The 16,122-nt window shown below is 40.0% G+C and overlaps 1 protein-coding gene across 1 annotated transcript in view; it reads left to right on the top strand.

Moving 5' to 3' along the window:
- Positions 1 to 16,122, top strand: part of IL1RAPL2 (interleukin 1 receptor accessory protein like 2) — a 954,343-nt gene that overhangs the window by 75,341 nt on the left and 862,880 nt on the right. The window contains exon 2 of the mRNA XM_072626056.1: positions 7,115 to 7,215. Coding sequence (XP_072482157.1) covers positions 7,134 to 7,215 — 82 coding nt within the window. The 5' untranslated portion in view covers positions 7,115 to 7,133. The remainder of the gene's footprint in view (positions 1 to 7,114; positions 7,216 to 16,122) is intronic.

Below are 16,122 nucleotides of genomic sequence, written 5' to 3'. Positions count from 1 at the left end.
AAGATGTTGATTTTGGAGTTAAAGGACTCAGGTTCAGTGTGACCTTGGACAAGTCACTTAATACCTGAGAGTTTTACCTTTCTCATCTGTAAAGTGAAGCAATTGAACCAGATGACTTCTGAGGTCCCTTCTAGTTTCAGCATTGTAAAAGTATATCGTTTGGGGTCTGTCATAGAATGCGATTTCTGAAGGCTTGTTTGTTTTCTTCTCTTATTTTCACTTAACCTTTCTGAGCCTCAGTTTTCTTTTCTGTAAAATGGAGACACTAATGTTATCTATCTTATGGTATTTTTGAGAGATTCAGATGTGTATATAAAATGTTTTGCAAACTTCCGAATGATGTGAAAATGTGAGCTATTATTCATCCACAGATGTGAAAATTATTCTTTTATAGATTCATAGAGCTGATAGTCATACAAGTTTGGAGTGTAGAGGGATAGCAAAGTGTTGCCAAAATATAGCACTCAAGCTGGGGAAGTTGGCTGCTGACAGATATATCTATATCATAGCTGTATCTGTGTCACTATATAAATTAAAGACTGGAATTAAAGCTTCCTTACCTTACCCCCTTTCTCTGGACCAAGTTCATTTGCATGGAAACACAGCAAACTCTTAGAAATTTCTAACCCTAAGTCAGTTAGTTGTTTGGGACAAAGGAGTCTGATCTCAGCCTCTGATATGAGGTGAAGAAGAAATGACTTCATCTCTGTGTGAAGGAAATCTGTGATCCCATTGGTGAATAGCTCTTTCAGATGGTGCCTAAAGTCTTTCCTATCCAAGAGGAAAATCTTTAAGATTTGAAAAGGATTTGAGGCATTGAACAGACTTACTTCTTGACCAAACTCTATTTCCCACTCATGCAATGAGAGTGTAGCAGTCCTGCCCAAGTTTCTTCCTCAAATGATTCATTCATTCCTCAGGCACAGGAGACTCTCTAAAATTAAACATCTCTGGATGTTTTAAACTCTCTAAACATCTCTGGATCTGCTATTGAGATGGAATTGTTCCTGCTTTCTGTCACCACTGGCTTCACTCTGCTTTGTATAAAAAGCATGAATTGTCAGGACATCCAGGTTTTGTGTCCCACCTGCTGCCTATAGTACTCTGCTTACACTTTGAGCAGGATGGAGTTGATCTCGCTGTTTCATTTGATGTGCCTGGACACACTAGAGTCATGATACCTCTCTTATTTTAAATACCCATGATTTCCTTAGGTAGCTTTAACTCATAGCAATGTTGCCCATATGTGACCAGTTATTGCCTAAAGTTCACAGAAACCTAATCCCAATAAAGGCTGAAGAAGTATGTTTTGCAAATATCTCTCACAAAATGACTGGAATACAATGACATAGCAGAGCATGCTTCATCTTAAATCTTCATAGTCACTGCTGCTTGAGGTTTGGGGAAAAGACCAAGGAAGAGTGGGTGAAGTAAAACTTAGCTTTTTGAGATCCAGGGGTGCCCCACCCTACCTCAGCAGCATTTCTCAATGCCAGTTCAATGGCTCTCAGGTTCTTATATCTTCATTCCTGATGCTTTTTTAAAATCTACTTAGTTCTCATGTTCTTCTTGAGACAACATAGCTTGACACTGTGAGATGTGTTTTGCCACTGCACTTCTTTCATAAGTCTGCTATGGTCTCTGGTCCCAAATTCCATTTCCCTTTGTTGACTTGACTTTCCTTTCCAGGAGGGGTGACTTTGTCCACGAGGCTGTTTCCTAGCAGAACTCCTTTCAGATTCTTGCAGTGGAATTGGAGTGATCCAGGCTAATGTCTTGTTTGACCGTAGTGATCCATATTGAGATGTCTTAGAATCCTGCAAGGCCATTTTGCTTTTTTCCAGTGTTCTCTCCTTCCCCATATGCTTTTCCTTTGGATACAGTAGCCAATGTGTTAATTCTGAATAACCAGCTCCTCATGTCTCTCCCCTGTCTTCTTTAGCTTTTGTTAAGTCTCAGGTAAGATCCTGCTTTCTATAGGAAGTCTTTCCCAGTCCCCATTAGTTCTAGTGCCTTCTCTCTGTTGATAATCTCCAATTTATCCTGTCTATAGCTTGTTTATGTATCGCTACTTGCATGTTGTCTCCCCCATTAGACTAGAAGTTCCTGTAGGGCAGTGTCTGTCTTTTGCCTTTCTGTGTATCCTTAGCACTGTGCCTGACATGTACTCAGTACTTAACAAATGCTTGCTGACTGACTAGCTCAAGGCTGATTCTTTTGCTTATGAAGAGGTAGCTCCATAAAAAATGAGCTGTAATGCCTGCCAGCATCCTCCTGGCCTGCAGTCCTAATCCTGAGACCTTGAGCCAGCCTAAATTGGCCCACAGGCAATGTCCCATGGATTACATCTCTCTGTGGCAGCTTCTGCAAACCTAACACAAAGTCAAGGCTTTCTCTCCCTTCTCATGAGAGATAGTTAGAATCTTTACATGAATGTCACCCCCACTTTCAGCACTAGCAAATTGGCTATCCAGCTCTGAAAAACTTCCAGTCCTATAGTCTTGGAGTGTTGTACTTTGTCTATGTAGCATCATAAAAAGATCCCCTGAGGCTCTCCAGTAATCATTCATGTTTCTTTGCCTCATCCCTGTACTACCTGGTATAAGCCCTATTGCCTGTTTCAGCCCACACTTCAAGGCATCCCCATGCAGCTGACAGAGCTGCCTCTCTGAAAAGAATGGTAATATTCCATCCTTAAATATCATGACTGCATTTCGAGTTACTGGGCTTAGTGCTTTCACCGCTGAAGACACACGAGCTGCTCAGCGTATTTCCGTGCTCACCAGAGTGTTCCAAACTTGGTCTTCATTTACTCATTTCTCCTAAAGTTGCCATTTTGGAGAGCTAATTCCTGGTGATCATCATGGTGAGAGGGTTTACTGATTAGTTACCAAACAGTCCCATTAATCATTGTTTTTTTGAATAATACTTTATTTTTCCCAATTATATGTAAATTTTTAACATTTATTTTAAAAATGTTGAGTTCCAAATTCTCTTCCTCCCCTACTCACTCCCTGAGACAGCAAACAATTTGATATAGGTTATACGTGTGCAGTAATGCAAAACATATATCCATATTAATCATGTAGTGGAAGAAAACATAAGCCAAAAAAATCACAAAAAATAAAGTGAACAATAGTATACTTTGATCTACATTCAGACTCCATCAGTTCTTTCTCTGGAGGCGGAGGGCTTTTTTCATCATGAGTTGTTTGGAATTGTCTTGGATCATAGCTAAGTCATTTGCAGTTGATAATCTTACAATATTGCTGTTACTGTGTACAACCTTCTCCTAGTTCTGCTCACTTCACCCTGTATCCATTCATGTAAATCTTTCCAGGTTTATTCTGAAATAATCTCCACGATCATTTCTTTTTTTAAAAGTCATTTATTTATTTTTTAATTTGTTTTCAGTTTTCTATAATCACTTCCATAAGTCTTAAATTTTCTCCCCTTCCCTGAGACAGAATGCAACCGTAAATGGTTTCTATACGTATGTTCTTATTAATCACATTTTTACATTAGTCATGTCGCATAGAGGAATTAAAATGAATGGGGGAAACCATGAGAAAAAAACAAACCGAATCAAAACATAACACAAGAGAAAATATTCTGCTTCCATCTGCATTCCAATTCCATAGTTCTTTCTCTGGATGTGGATGGCATTTTGCCTCAAGTGTCCTTTGGGAGTGTTTTAGGTCCTTGCATTTCTGTGAAGGATTAAGTCTACCAGAAAAATTCCTCGCACACTGTGGTTTTTACTGCGTACAATGTTCTCCTGGTTCTGCTCCTTTTACTCAGTGTCAGTTCATATAAGTCCTTTCAGGCCTCTCTGAATTTCTCCTGTTCATCATTTCTTAAAGCATAATAGTATTCCATCACAATCATAGGCCACAACTTGTTCCTCCATTCCCCCAATTGGTGGGCATCCCCTCAGTTTTCAATTTTTGTCCACCACAGAAAGAGCTGTTTTAAATATTTGTGTACATATAGGTTCTTTTCCATTTCCTTTGGTCTTTTTGGGGTACGATGTCCAGTGGGTTTTGCTGGGTCAAAGGGTATGCACAGATTTATAGTTCTTTGGCCATAGTTCCAAATAGTCTCCAGAACGTTAACTGTTGTTTCTTTAGGAATGTTAGGGTCTATCACTCTTTGATTAATGTATTAGTAACAACAATAATAATAGTAGCTAGCATTTGCATAACACTTTAATGTTTGCAAAGTGTTTAACATATATCTCCTTTTATCTACAGGTCGCATACTTCTATTAGCTAGCACTTTTATTTATTTATTCTTTTATTTTCAGTGTGCCACAATCACTACCATCCAACCTAGATCTTTTCTTTCCCTCCCTCCATCTCCCTCCCCCCACCTCCCCCTTTTCTGCCCAAGACGGCATACAATTTTATATAGGTTCTACACATACATTCCTACTAAATACATTTTCACCATAGTCATGTTGTATAGAAAAATTAAAATGAATGGGAGAAATCATATAACAAACCAAAACGTAATACAAAAGAAAATGACCTGCTACAGTCTGCAATTGAATTCCATAGTTCTTTCTCTGGATGTAGAAGGCATTTTTCCTTAAAAACCATTGGGAATTTTTTAAGTCCTTGCATTGCAATGAAATTCTAAGTCTACCAGAAAAAATCCTTGCACACTGTGGTTGTTGCTGTGTACAAAGTTCTCCTGGTTCTGCCTCTTTGCTCAGCATCAGATCATATAAGTCTTTCTAGGCCTCTCTGAAGTCTTCCTGTTCATCATTTCTTATACCACAATAGTATTCCATTACATTCATATACCATAATTTATTCAGCCATTTCCCAATTGATGAGCCATCCCCTTGATTTACAGTTTTGACCACCACAAAGAGAGCTGCTATAAATATTTTTGTACATGTGGGACCCTTTCCCATTTTTATGATCTCTTGGGGATACAGTCCGAGAGGCAGTATTGCTGAGTCAAAGGGTGTGCACATTTTTGTAGCCCTTTGGGCCTAGTTCCAAATTGCTGTCCAGAATGGTTGAATCAGCTCACAGCTCCACCAACAATGAATTAGTGTTCTAACTCTCCCACATCTACTCCAACATTTATCATCTTCCTGTTTTGTCATGTTAGCCAATCTGATAGGTGTGACGTGGCACCTCAGAGTTGTTTTGATTTGCATCTCTCTAATCAATAGTGGTTTAGAGCATTTTTTCATATGACTATAGATATCTCTAATTTCTTCCTCTGAAAACTGCCTGTTCATATCCTTTGACCATTTATCAATTGGGGAATAACTTATATTCTTGTCCATTTGACTCAGTTCTCTATATATTTTAGAAATGAGATCTTTATCACAGATACTATTTGCAAAAATTCTTTCGCAGTTTTCTGCTTCCTTCCTAATCTTGGATGCATTGGATTTGATTGTGTAGCTAACACATTCAAAGCACCTTTAGGTTTGCATAGATATGCTATCTCATTTGAGTCTCCCAATAACCCTATAATGTAGGTGCTGTTACCATCTCCATTTTAGAGATAAGGAAATTGAAGTTAAGTGACTCGCCCTGGGTCACACAGGTAGAGTCTGAGATCATATTTGAACCCAAGTCTTCCTGACTCCAGGTCCAGTACTCTACCCATTGCACCACCCAGCATGTTGTTACTAATTCTCTGTTCCTTTCTTTGTCTTGTACTTTACATCCCTACAGCATACTCTGTGTGTGTTGTAAAGCCTGTATAATAGCAATAGCAGTAGTCTAAAGGCACTCTCAAAACCAGTAGTCCTTGGGCCAGGGTCAGTTCTTGTGAAAGAGCATTAAACTGTCTCTGTAGTACCAGGACTTCCAAGACATGAAGAAAGCAGCAGGATGTTCCCTGCAGATTCAGTCTTCTTTGCTCTGTATCTGGGCTGAGATCACAGTTCTTTGTCCCAGACAGTCTGACTTAGAATAAGAAATTCCCATTATGTTCTCTGCCTTGCCTTGCAAATGAATTTGAGCCAAAATACAAAGTAAACAAAAAAGATTAAAGTCACTATTTTTCACCCATTTGACCCATAGTCTAACCTTTTTCATGCATATCTATCAGCAGCAAAACTCCTTAATTTTGATTCTGAATTTTGACTAGTGAAAACCACTCTCTCTTTGTATTAATTATTTCTATATTCTTGTTCACCTTCCTCCATTGGAATCCCATCTATAAGTCCCACCCTTAATTTTTAGTATCTTTTTTTGTCCTAAATAGGTTGAGAACCAATCCCTCACTGCAGTTAAAATTATGCTTAGGGCAATTAGGTGATACAGTGGGTAGAAAGACCTGAGTTCAAATTCTACCTTACACACTTGGGATGCTGGCCAAATCATTTGTCCTTTTTCAGTCTTAATTTCTCCATTTGTAAAATGGAGGGGTTAGTAATACCTGCCTCCCCGGGTTGTTCTGAGACTCAAATGAGGTAACATATATTTGCAAACCTTAAAGTGCTAGCTATTACTAGAAGTATGCTGCCTTCAGCTCACACCTACCTTGTGTACACATGGTCTGATCCAGCTGTGATTTATTTCCATTTTGACTTCCTTGTGCAGTGCATCATGGGTTGTGAAATTAAGAGTACCACTGTAATGGCTCCAGTGTTGTTTGATGCAGAAAAGAATGTGTTCTAGAAATCTTTGACAGATCTTTTCCATTTTTTTGGTCTCTGGTATCATCTTGGTTTCACCCTTAAATGTCTTTAGGATGACCTGGTTTAATTTGGTCTTTGACCATTCTTATTTCTAACTTGTTTATTTCTTCTAGCTAGCTATTTTATGAGGTCATACTATTCACAATCTTTGACATTTGTAAGATTTTATAAATAATTTACATTCTAAACTAGTGTTTCATTTGGCTGCTATATCTATCTCCCTGGCAAGGAGATTAAGTGCAGGTTTGGTACAGAGGGATGAGTTATTCATAAACTGTTCCTTGGAATCTTCATGTTTCCCACCTTTGCATAAAGATAAAACTATAAACCCCAAGATTAAGCTATAGCTCGTCTTTGAGAAATGTGGACACCTAGCTATAGCTTTGGTGAGGCAACAAACTATGATACAGACTTCATATTCTTGTTTATTTTTTTTTTCAGCTACCCTGGGGTATGAAAGATGAAGCCACCAATTCTCTTGGCTCTTGTGATCTGCTCAGTAGTCAGCACAAATCTGAAGTTTGTATCAAAGAGAAATTCTGGTAAGTTGCTCCTTGTTGATCTAGAAAATGTTTGAGCATCAGGAGTGAACCAGTCTCTCTCATTGTAAGTGTCTTTAACCAACGGTGCTTGCATTCTACCCATTCTGTGAGAAATAAAATTTTGTATGGCCCACCTTTGGAGGGGCGGTTGGACATGTTTAGATTTTGGTAAAATTAGTTGCCTAGGGGAACTCCTATGATGACCCAGCTTTTACTAAAAACCCATACAGGCCCCTAGACAAGGTACGTTTTGGAATTTAATATTCAGATGGGAGCAAACACTGGCCTGTTGACAATTCATTCATGAACAAAGATAGTCCTATGAGGCATTAAAGCTTTGGAAAAATACAAATGAACTTTAATTCCTCACATTTGCCCCAAATGCTTAATGGGTATCAGTCTAAATAAAACCTCTGAGTTAGGCAGCATTAGCTAATTGCCCGAAGAAGAATTTCTCTAGGAGAGATGACTGTCTCAGGAATGAGGCAGTCTGGCAGATAGCCAGGGTCATGCTAAGAGATTAGCCATAGTCAATAGACATTCCAATCAACACTTAATCATTGTTTGATAACACTTGAATGTATATGTCATCTTTCAATTTTGATTATACATTTTAGCCATAATTACAAACTATACATGGGAACCTAAGAATCGATTTTCTGTTTGTAATCTTTCCAGTAAGACACTGAGAAATGTATTATTCCATGGAAACAAATGATTCAGAGGGGGATGGCTGCTGGCTCCTAGTCCACTATCTCCCAGAAAGGAATTTATATGACTCCTGACTTTCTGATTAAGTGCAAAATCTAGCTAAGAGGGTTCATGTCTATATTTTTTTGAAATGACAGATGCTTGAGGGGGCTTAGAGCTTGCTTTGTGCTTGGGCACTGAACTAGTTGAAGTATGTCATTACTTTTTAACTGATAATATATTAAGCTTAATAACACAGATGCCATCCAAAAGATGCTGAAGCAGTAAAGGTAGAGTAATGGATCACTAGCACCTTGCTCACTTTCTCATAAAGAAAGACACAAACACCTGGACCTCCCAATCCTGACAGTCTAGTGTGATCCACTGGAACTGCACACAGCCCTCTGGAGCAGCTTTTCCAGCCTTTACACAGTCACAAACCTTTTCCACTAACAAAAGGGAGGCAATTAGGGACTTCACATAAGTATCATCCCTACTTTCCACTATCAAATATCCCTCCCTCTCTCCTCTCACTCTCCTCCTTCCCTTTCTCCATCCCTCTCTTCTTCTTCTTCCTCTCCCCCCTCTCTCCTTGTTCCTCTCCTCTCCCTACCCCTGACCCTTCCCTCTCTTTCTCCCTCTCCTCTTCTTTTCTCCCTCTTCCCCACTTCTCCCTCTTCCTTTCTCTCTCCTCTCCTTCCTCCTTTTTCTTTCTCTCTATCCCTCTCCCCATCACTCTCCTTTACTTCTCTCTCCATCTCTCCTTCTCCTCCTCTCCTTTTTTCCCTTCTCCCTTCTTTCCTCCTCTTCCCTCTCTCTTTCCTCTCCCCCCAACTCTTGTGGTCTCTTCTGTAGTGAGCACAAATTGGAAGTAGGTCTCATATGTACATATATGCTTGATTTTACATACTATATCTCTTCCTTGCCTGTATTGTGCGACATATACTTTTTCTTTATTATTTCCAACTTGAAGTGTTACTCCTAGCCTTCTTTGAGTAATATTTTCACTTTTAATCTTGCTTTGGACTGAGTATCACTGAGATCAAGCAATGGGGGAGATTATTACCACCAAATACAACCTGCTGGACCACATCCCATTTTCCTCACTTGGCTGTGTCCTAATGGCTCAGGCAGTGTTGGAAAGGAAAAATGAAACGAATATTGAAAAAGCCATCTAGTTGGATTCAAATAGAATACATATTCCTCTCTTCCTTCCCATACTCCCCTTATTCCCATTAAAGTAGCCTGCCATGTACTCAGGTTGTAGTTTGGAGAAATTATTATTATTAGTTTAAATAGTATTTTGTTTTTCCAATTACATGTAAAGACAATTTTTGCCATTCATTTTTTAACAAAATTTTGTGTTCCATATTTTTCTTTCTCCTTCCCCTCCCCCTTTCCTAAAATGGTAAGCAATTTAATATAGGTATATATGTGCAGTCATATAAAACATTTCCATATTAGTCACAGTTTTGAAGGAAGAAATGAGCCAAAAGGAAAAAAAACCAAAGAAAATAAAATGAAAATAGTGTATTTTGATCTGCGTTCAGAGTTGATCAGTTCCTTCTGTGGATGTGGATAGCGTTTTCTATCATGAGTCTTTTCTAATTGTCTTGCATCATGTTTCTGAGAAGAGCTAAGTCTGTCATAACTGATCATCACGCAATGTTGCTGTTACTGTGTACAATGTGGTTCTCCTGGTTCAACTAATTTCACTTTTCATCAGTTCATACAAGTCTTTCTGGGTTTTTTTTCCTGAAAACTGCCTGCTCATCATTTCTTATAGCACAGTAGTGTTCCATTACATTCATACCCCACGACTTATTCAACCATTCCCCAATGGATGAGCATGCCCTCAATTTCCAGTTTGAGAAATGATTATTTATGTGAAGGGAAGCAGTTGTGAAGCAGGTAAGAAGAGCGAATTCTCAGTGGACTCCTGGTATGAGTTAAAAGGTAGGTGTCTTTCACAGTGCCCCATTTGCTGCATCACTTGCAAAGTTTGTGAATATCTTTGACTTTTAGTTGTGTCCTTTCTGCATGGCTAGGGGGTGCGGTACAGCATGATTAGCCTTCTGTAATGAAAGTTATCTTGGAAAACAATTTTTAACAAGTCCTATTATTGATGTTTATTGATATCTATGACTGGGAAGTGAAGGCAGGCAAAATCTTAGAATTCCAACTTCTCTGAACCTTAGAGATGTGAACCGATTGGTCCAGAAGCTGTTGCTGAGAGTAGATCGGCTTCAAGGAGCACTTTGCTCTCTTTACTTTCCTTTTTTGGTTGGCTGCCTCCTATCATACTGCTTCTAATTGTAACCCAGTGCTTCTGCTCTGTATCACAGGAGCATCAGTGATGTTGGGTAACCAGTGGGAGGTTGTAGTCGATTTCACCTTTAAAGAACATTTAATAACATCCAATAGGAAACTTTTACTAAATAATCTTGCATATTGGCCAGTTGAAAGGGAGTTTCCTGGGACTTGGACAGTTGAAGAGCTCCAGGTAGAAATCTGTGTTGTTCTAGTTGATAGGAAATGGGACAGGATATGATCTTTGATTGCTAAAAGGAATAACTCCTTCTATTGATGCCTTCTCCAAAAATTATAGCCATAAATAGGAGTTCTCTAGTTGGGGCCTAAGAATTTTTTTAAACTTGACAACTGTATTTGAGTATAGGTGGTTTATTTTGTAATCCTAGACACCTTATTTAGTTAAAAACATTATTCTTAGAATGGTTCTATAGGTTTCACCAAACTATCTGTTGGAATCCCTGACATAAAACAATGTGAAGAACCCTTGCCTTAGAGGGTCGCCTAGAGCACTGTGAGGTTAAATGAATTGTCCAGGAGGTTTGTGTTAGAGTTGGGATTTGACCCTGTTCTTTCCAATCCTGAGGTCAATTCTCTATCTACTATACCACTGTGGTCTTGTTTCTTTCCCTCATAAGTCATAAGTTCCATAATCAGTCAGTCAAAAGGCATTTATTGAGTGTATTCTATGTCAGGCAATATGCTAAGCTCTGAGGATACAAAGAAAGATTAAAACAGCTTCTGCCTTCAAGGAGCTCAGAATTTAATGGAGGAGACAAAACGCAATAACTAGGTATGTACAAGATATGTACAGAGTTGTTGTTGGGTCATTTTTCAGTCTTGTCTGTCTCTTCATTGGTCCCCTTTGATGTTTTCTTGGCAAAGATACTGGGATGATTTGCCATTTCCTTCTGTGGCTCATTTTATAGATGAGGAAACTGAGGCAAACAGAGTCAAGTGACTTGCCCAGGGTCATACAACTAGTTTGTGTTCAAGACTGTCTTTGAATTGATGAAGATGAATCTTCCTGACTCCAGGCCAGATGTTCTGTGTACAGAGTAGATGGGAGATAACTTGAAAAGGGAAGATGTTAGTAACTGGAGGAATCAGGAAAATCTTCCTGAAAGTCAAATTTGAACTGACTTTGAAGAAAGCCAAAGGAATAAGATGAAGTGATGAGGGAATAGAGCACTCTGGCCATGATGGACAGCTAGTGGAAAGGCTTGGAACTCAAAGACGGAGTGTTCTATGTAAGGGTCAGTAAAGAGGCTGGGGTAGTTGGATTATATCACTCATGATGGGGGAGGAGCCAAGGTGTGGAGATGGTCAGTTACCAAAGAGGCGACCTTTTATTTGGAGACAATGGAGAGAAATTGGTGGCCTGGAAGCAAAAAGTAATACCTAGAGTTTATTGATGAGAGAGGGGATATAGTCCGAGCTGTGGTTTAGAAAAATCCTTTCTGTGGCTGTCTTGGGGCTAGATTGAAGTGGGGAGAGATTTGAGTCAGGGGAGCCTCATTTGGAGGCTATTTTGGTACCTGAGGTGAAAGGACATGACCTGAACTGTGTGAGAGTGAAGGAGAGAGGAAGAGTGTGTGAGATGCTGAGAGATTAATAATGACAATGTCAATAAACACGATTATGATCTTGCCCCTGGTAATCACTGCCTGTAGTTACCTGGAGCCAGATGTGAAGTCTATTAGAATGTTTTGAGGTTTCATCTTGATAAACCGAGAGGTGTTGATGCCAGTGAGTTCTGGTGAGTGCAGGAGTCAAGAATTAAGAAGGAGCCATTGGGCCTTTTTTGTCAAGCTGCACAATGCTGTGGAAAGAGGACCTGGGTTCAGATCCAACTTTTATTGCTTATCACCCTTAGGAACTTGGACAAGTTTTTTCACCTCCCTTGGACTCAGTTTCCCCACCTTCAAAGTGAGTGGGTGGTTAGACTGTATGGTCTCTGAAGACCCTTCTAGTTTTTGATCTGTAATTCTATGTATGGCCTTGGGCAAGTCTTTTCCTCTTCCCAGACCTCAGTTTCCTCCTCCATAAAATAAGGGGATTTAACCATATGGCCTCTGAGTCTAACTTTGGAGCTAGTGTATGACCCTGGACAAGTAATTTTCCTTCCCTATGCCTCAGTTTCCTTTTATGTAAAAGAACAATGTTGGACTAGATGGTCTGAGGTCCCTTCTGGCTTTACATCTATAATTTTATGATCTTATGACTTAGAAAAGAATGGGTTTTTTTTCTTTCACACTTATTTCTGGAAACCCTCCAGATTCCAGAAGATAAGCAAACAAAGGGAACTATAATACATGGTGTACTACAAGCAAGACCATCCAGTGTGCCTGGGAAAAGAGCTGAACCAGCACCGGGCTGCAGCTGGGGCCAGGTTATATTCTAACTTACAGCAAAAATGCAAACTAGTTAATTTCTAGGACTGCTGAATAGTGTGGGAGGGCTTTGCATTTGGGTTGTGGGTTTTTTTTTTTTTTTGTTATGTTTTCTTTTTTGGTCTTTGCAGAATGCTCATGCAGTAGAAGTATATATTCTTCTTGAGTTTTCCCTTTGTGATTTAAATCCTCTCAAATCTTCCTGAAACAAATGTTCTTGAGAGTATATTTTCTCCCTTCTCTCTCTCCCTCTCCGCCTCATTTTCCCATCTTTATCTCCTCTCCCCTCTCTCATAAGTCATCCTCATTTTACAGCTGAGATGAACTGAGTCCCAGAGAGGGGAAGGGACTTGCCCAGGGTCACACATAAGATCCTAGATTAAGAGCTGGAAGGGACCTTAGATACCATCTAGTCCAACCAACCTTCTCACTTTACAGGTGGGGAAACTGAGGCCCAATATGGGTAAGAGTAGTCAAGAAAGTCTTCTTGGGACTGGGGGTTAGAGAGGGAAAGATACTCTAGGTGGGCTTTGAAGGGTGGGTAGGACTTGAATGAGTGGGGAAGAGGGCCCTCCAGCGATGAGAGAGATAGCAAATGATATGATTTTAGATTTGAAAGGGACCTCAAAGATAATATAGTCCAGCATTTCTTAAACTGTGGGTCGCAGGTGGAAAAAGTTTAAGAAGCCCTGATTCTTGTCCATTAGAGAAATATGGGAGTGGGCATGGTACATGGAGGAGAGGAGACAGTTTAGAGGCTGATGACTAGAAGGGAGGACTGTGTGTATGTATGTTTGTGTGTGTGTGTGTTCCCGTTCCCACTCACCCATGCCCCCATATCTATCCACCTAGTTTTTGTTAGGATACTGTCATTCTGATGTCAGGTCAGTATTGGAGTTCGAACCCCCATGGATGGACTTGAAAAATCCATGGCATGCAGTGACCATTGGACTTCAGAGGCCTGATAGCTAAGCAGATACCTTGCTCTTCTCAACAGAGAGCTAGAGTTATTGAACGGTAACTGTGACATGAGGCACATATCATCAGTGGGTTGGTTTGTTTTGCTCAGCTGATAGGAAGTAAGCTTTTCAAAGGCAAGGACAGTTTTGCTTTTGTCTCTGTACTCCCTAGCACATAGTAGGAACTTAATAAAAACTTATTGAATTGAATTAACTTCACATCTTTATTACAAAGTCAGATTGTGGGAGGGGAAGGGAGAGCCTTTAAAAAGAAGAAAATCTTCAATAGAACAATCATTTAAGACCTCCCTATGAAAGACTGTTAAAAGTCCAGCTTCTTTAAACCAGTGAATTCTTTTAAACATGAAAATTCATGGACAATTGAGCTGATTAAAATATTTGATATATTAGAAAGATTGAGTCTCAAAGAATGATTTCAAGTAGAGAACTGTTTAAATGGTGCAGCAGAGGTATCATTTCATAGTGCGAGGGTTATTAACCTAGGCATCAGGAGACCTTGACTCTGCCCCTCACCTTGTGACCTTGGGCAAGTGATTTCCCTTGTCCCAGCCTCTGTTTCCTCATTTATACAAGGATGAAGTTGGACTAAATGCTTTCAGAAGTCCTTTCCAGCTCTGCCATTTGATGACTATCATTTCTTAGAGAGAGGCACTGTAGTATAGTCAGAGGGCACTGGACTTAGAGCCAAGAACATGCAAGTTCAAATCCCACCTCAGATATTTTGACTCGGGACAAGTAATTTATTCTCTCTGGGTTTCAGTTTCCTCATCTTTAAAATGAGGGTTAGATTCAGTGGCCTCCGAGGTTTCTTCCAACTTTAGGTATTTGTGATTCTATGTTTTAAATGCAGAAGCTGCTCAGAACCTATCTTCGATAATTTATTGGTTATGTGGAGAAGGAAATAAAAAAGCAGTAAGAACAAATTGAACATTTATTTAATTTTGAGGTTTGTATTTGTGTTTCTTCCTACTGTGCTGCTTTGGAATATAAGAGTATGAGGATATCTGCTTGTCCAAAGTGCTTCTTAAACTATGGATCTAGACCCCATATGAGGTTGTGAAAAATTTGACAACAGTAAAAACTTTCTGGACGCACAGCGACCAAAAATTAATTCCAAATCAAGTGCGTAATGGATTTGAGGTGTTTCTGTCAGTGCTTGCTCGTGTTGCGTTGTGTAACTTCACTGCTGTCTTGGTCCTGAACACACAGCACGTGCACTTTGCATTGCACATGCCATCACGCCCAGATAGCACCAGCAAACACCGCTGAAATGCAAAAAGAGATAGCGAGCAGAAAAAGTTTAAGAAACCCTGGTCTTGGAGGAACTATAGGTAGCTGTGGTTTCTTTCAGGAAGGGTTTTAATCTCCATTCAAAATCTGTCTATCCATGGTACCTAATTGGGAACATGTGTGGGCATCATCATTCTTGGATCTATAGGCCCAAATGTTCCTGCTTAAATGACATTGCATAAGTACCACCTGTATAAACAGTAACCCCCTTTAGCCAAATCTTCTAATCCTCTGGTAGGTAACCCTGTTTGGAAAGTCTAAGACTCAGTTGGTTGAGAGTGAATTTCTTACCTGGTCTGCAGTGAGAAAGCAAGCTAGAGTCAGAGCCAGGGCAAATAGAGTATGTCCGTTCCTTCTTTCTTCCTCCATAAGCAAGGATCTGTCCAAATCGCCCTTATATTAACAAGAGCCTAGAGATTGGCTTATTTTTCAGGGATCAGTGAGGAGGCCTTTTCTGATTCCCCTGCCCCAGGGCCCAAATTTCCAGAGCTGCCAATTCTTTCATTGGAGTCCATCTTAACCTGCTTACGCCCGCACTTAGAGCACGCCTCAAGTGATGCCCTCAGTTCAGCCCTGATGGTCCCTTTCTCTGGCTTGCATAGGTAAACTCCCTGTTAACCAGCTGTCTGTGTAGTTTCTTAGGAGCTCTTCATCATTATGGGGGCCATTGTAGGTGATTGGGGACAGAGATGAATGCATGCCATATGTTGCTGAGTGCATCTGATGGTACCTCTCCTGGAACTGTCCCCTGTCTGTCTATAGAACATTCTTCTTTTCCCTAACATCCTGTCATGTTTGAATTGTTTATTTCAGGCTGGAGCAAAGACTAATTCTACATTGCTATTCTCTCCTTTCCCCCATTTTTTATTTTATTTTAAGCAGTCACACTATGTCAGATGGTACAAGTGGAGAACAGCCCTGCTTAATAGTTCTGCAACTGGAAGGAGCCAAATGCATGATGGGTTGGATGGAATGGCTGTAGAGCTGCCTTCCAGCTCTCAAACACCACGATTCTACAATTCTGTGATTGGTTATTAGAACATGGACTCTACCCTGTCCACGGTTTTAAGCTCTTTTTTCCCCAGCCATCTTCTAAATTCGCTTTGCTGGAGCTTAGCATGGATTGGTTCCTCTGCTTTCAGTTAAGATCAGAGGATCAACCTCTGGGCTCCCTGCTTCATAAGGCAAGAGCCTGTCTGTGCCCATCTTGTTCCTGCTTCCTCATAAGATCAAGGTCCTAGGCC

This window comes from Notamacropus eugenii, chromosome X, assembly GCF_028372415.1.
Source record: "Notamacropus eugenii isolate mMacEug1 chromosome X, mMacEug1.pri_v2, whole genome shotgun sequence".
Classification (NCBI taxonomy): domain Eukaryota; kingdom Metazoa; phylum Chordata; class Mammalia; order Diprotodontia; family Macropodidae; genus Notamacropus; species Notamacropus eugenii.
Note: the sequence above shows the minus strand (reverse complement) of the source record. Positions and strands in the feature narration are given on the sequence as shown.